Here is a 3,292-nt window from a genome sequence, read left to right on the forward strand (position 1 = left end):
AATACGATGATTTTAAAGAAGTTACAAAAAAAAGAATAAAAAAATTGATGATAAAGGGTAAAATAGGAATTTTAAAAAGTCAATTAGGATAAAGAGGGAGTATGATTATTGTTCAAAGTTGAGGGGAGAGTTTGATTTTTAAGACAAATTGGGGAGGAAAAATGATTTTGACCCCATACTTTTTAGTGTAAGCACATAAATGTAAACATAAATATTTATTAGGAGTTCTTTTTGGAAATTATTAAAGTATAATTAAAAATAAATTACAAGGAAGAGAAGATTAAAAAAAAAAAAAAAAGAAGGAAAAACTAATAAGAATTCTCTTGCGCACTTGGTTATTTCCTTTTTTTAGTGGTTGAACTTCAGATTATTCTTGATTTAAATTTTGTATAGGGTCTTGAATTTATTTTTCAATTAAAGTAATCTCTAAATGTTAGTAGGACTCTAGATAAAAAAAATACTAATGTGTACAATTCTACTATCCTAATTAGCAAATTGTAAGACAATGTCAATGAAATTCTGAATGTTTTTCTTTTCTTTCTTCATAGAAGCATTCTATTAGGACTTTTATTGGGATTCTTAGGTCATACGTTTTCATAGACATAATTAACAGTTGATAATGAATTCTCCATTATTTAAAAATTTTCGTGTTTCACTTTCAATTTCAAGTAGTCTAATATTTATTACAGGCAAAAAAATGAAAAACAATAGAACTATTTGAAGGTATAGTAAATAGTGTGTAAAGCATTGATTGACATGAGACACACGTACATCGCACGTCCGGTAAAACTAGTACAATTGAATAATCAAAAAACTGATATAATAATAATAATAATAATAATAATAATAATAATAATAATAATAATAATAACTTTTTGTAAATAATTGATTAAAACCAAACCACAAACATCTATTAAATCTTTCATGTGAAAATGAATGGTTAAAGATTCAAATTTCAAGAGAAAATTGAGTCAAAGACTATAATTTGATTTAGATTTTATGTGATAAAATCAATTGTGACATGCATAAATAAAACTCAATCCTCTATTTGTCTTTTTCTACCAAAAAATAAATATAGATTTTCTTCACAAAGTAATTAAAAATTCAAAATTTATGCATAATACCTCGTACTCTATGCATCAAGAATTTTACTTTATTTAATCAAAACAGAAAAGTAAAATCATAATGATTTTATATTTAATGAATCTTACCATTATTTATATCGGCAAAATGTGAGTTATTTCTTTTGTCATTTTCTTTATTGCATAGTTATTATCAAATTAGTCTGAACCATCTAATTAAATGAAAAATTGACTTGTTTAGTTAGCCGGTTACATCAGTAACCAGGTAACCGGTTATCATTTTCTCCTATATATTTCCCACTCTTATGGTTCATCCTTCTCATTGTATCAAGGTTAAAAAAGTGATTATGTTTTCCAAAATGAATGAGGAATTAGCCCTTCAAAAGGCTACTGCGACCGAGTTGAAAATAATGGAGCATTTGATCAAGTTGGTAGCTAATGAACCAGCAGTTCAGGTGGATTGTCGTAAGATAACTGATTTTGCTATTGCAAAGTTGAAGAAGGCGAATTCTATGGTGGGACAGACAAGTCATGCTAGGTTCTGTCTTGGTCCAGTTCAGGCTCAGAATGAGGTTAAATCTCAGGCTCAGGCTATGGTTCAGGTTCATGATTCCCTGACTTCATTATCTCTTTCTTTGTATGGTTATATGGAGAAAGAGAGAGTGCTTGCACCAGCGCCGCTGTCTGTAGTGACGCCTGTGGCAGCGTCAGTGCAGACAGGCTTAATGCTTGGGTTCAGGAAGTCAAGAGTTAATGTTGTTGCTATTGCTGGTTCTAGTGGTGGTTCTAGTGTTGGTGATATGAAATGGAAGGATGCTTTTGGTAGCATGAAGAATGGGATAAGTTCTTATTCCTTCCTTTCATCTACTACAGGCGAAGGGCTTCCTTGTTCTTCTTCCATGTTACTGCGTCTGATGGCACATGCTATGTTCGCAGGAAAACAACCATCTGCCATCGGGAAAAGGTGTCGTGAGCAAGAACAATCTACTGATGGTTCTAGCAAAAAGAGGTTAGTTTTTCTATCTTCACTAATGCTACTTTATTTTCTCTGTCTTTGTTTAACATTTATTTATGTTTCTAAAAACATTAGGAATGCTTACAGTAGATTTTTGTGATTGGAACTTTTTATAAATTTCGCATATGACAGAAGTTTTAGTTGTCATATAACCCTTTTCTTTTCTTTGAAAATCTCAAAATGGCATGTAGTCACTAGTTACCAGATGTGTGTTGTGTAAATTTACTCATGTATAATAGCTTAGAAATTATAAAAGAGATGTGAATTATACTCGGCTAGTTCATGAGATGAGCATGACTGCTACACCAACATAGGAACATTTGCAGATTGAAATGTACATTTATTATATATAAATGCAGATATATTTTATTTTATTTATTTTTATGTTATTTTTTCAATCAGGAAAGTTTTTCAAGAATTACTGATAAGAACTCCGGTGATAAGTTCAAAAATTACTGATATACCAACAGATAAGTGTTCATGGAGGAAGTATGGTCAGAAGTCAATTAAGGGTTCACCATACCCACGGTAATTACAATGCACCATCAATCAAAATCATTAATTTTGTTATCACATACAATGAACATACCAAACCTAATATAAAAGTTGATATATTTTTTTTAATTCAAAACCTCTTACATGTGTATAAATTTTTCTGAATGTACAGTAAAGAAGCATGTGGAGAGGGCTATAGATGATCCTGTGATGTTAATTGTAACATATGAAGAGGAGCATCGCCATACACAAGTCGCGATGCAAGAGTACAATTCTCAAATGGTGGCTTTGGGCTCAATAGAAGAGAAGAAGGAGTGAATTGAAAGTGGATGGGGCGGGGAGGGGTGGGGGGTGGAGGACAAGAAAGAGGTTATTTGAATGATAAGCATTGTTTAGTTTCAATTCGTTCGAGTAACTAAGAAAGTAAAAAAAATAGAAGCTCTTAGGGAACAGTTAGAAAAAAAAATACCAATGTGTACAATTCTACTATCCTAATTAGCAAATTGTAAGACAAGTCTATGGAATTCTGAACTTTTTTCTTTTTCTTTCTTCGTAGAAGACTTTTATTAGGATTTGTATTGGGATTCTCGGGTCATACGTTTTCATAGACAACAGTTGATAATGAATTCTCCAGTGTAAAAAACTTTCTGTGTTTCACTTTCAGTTTCAAGTCGTCTAGTATTTATTACAGGCAAACAAA

The 3,292-nt window shown here is 31.2% G+C and overlaps 1 protein-coding gene across 1 annotated transcript; it reads left to right on the forward strand.

Moving 5' to 3' along the window:
• Positions 1 to 240: 240 nt before the first annotated feature.
• On the forward strand, positions 241 to 2,819 carry LOC107848851 (probable WRKY transcription factor 17). The gene has a single exon (XM_047401252.1). It carries the CDS (start codon positions 1,388 to 1,390, stop codon positions 2,195 to 2,197), a length of 810 nt encoding a protein of 269 aa, XP_047257208.1. The 5' UTR covers positions 241 to 1,387; the 3' UTR covers positions 2,198 to 2,819.
• The last annotated feature ends 473 nt before the right edge of the window (positions 2,820 to 3,292 follow it).

This window comes from Capsicum annuum, chromosome 12, assembly GCF_002878395.1.
Source record: "Capsicum annuum cultivar UCD-10X-F1 chromosome 12, UCD10Xv1.1, whole genome shotgun sequence".
Lineage (NCBI taxonomy): Eukaryota > Viridiplantae > Streptophyta > Magnoliopsida > Solanales > Solanaceae > Capsicum > Capsicum annuum.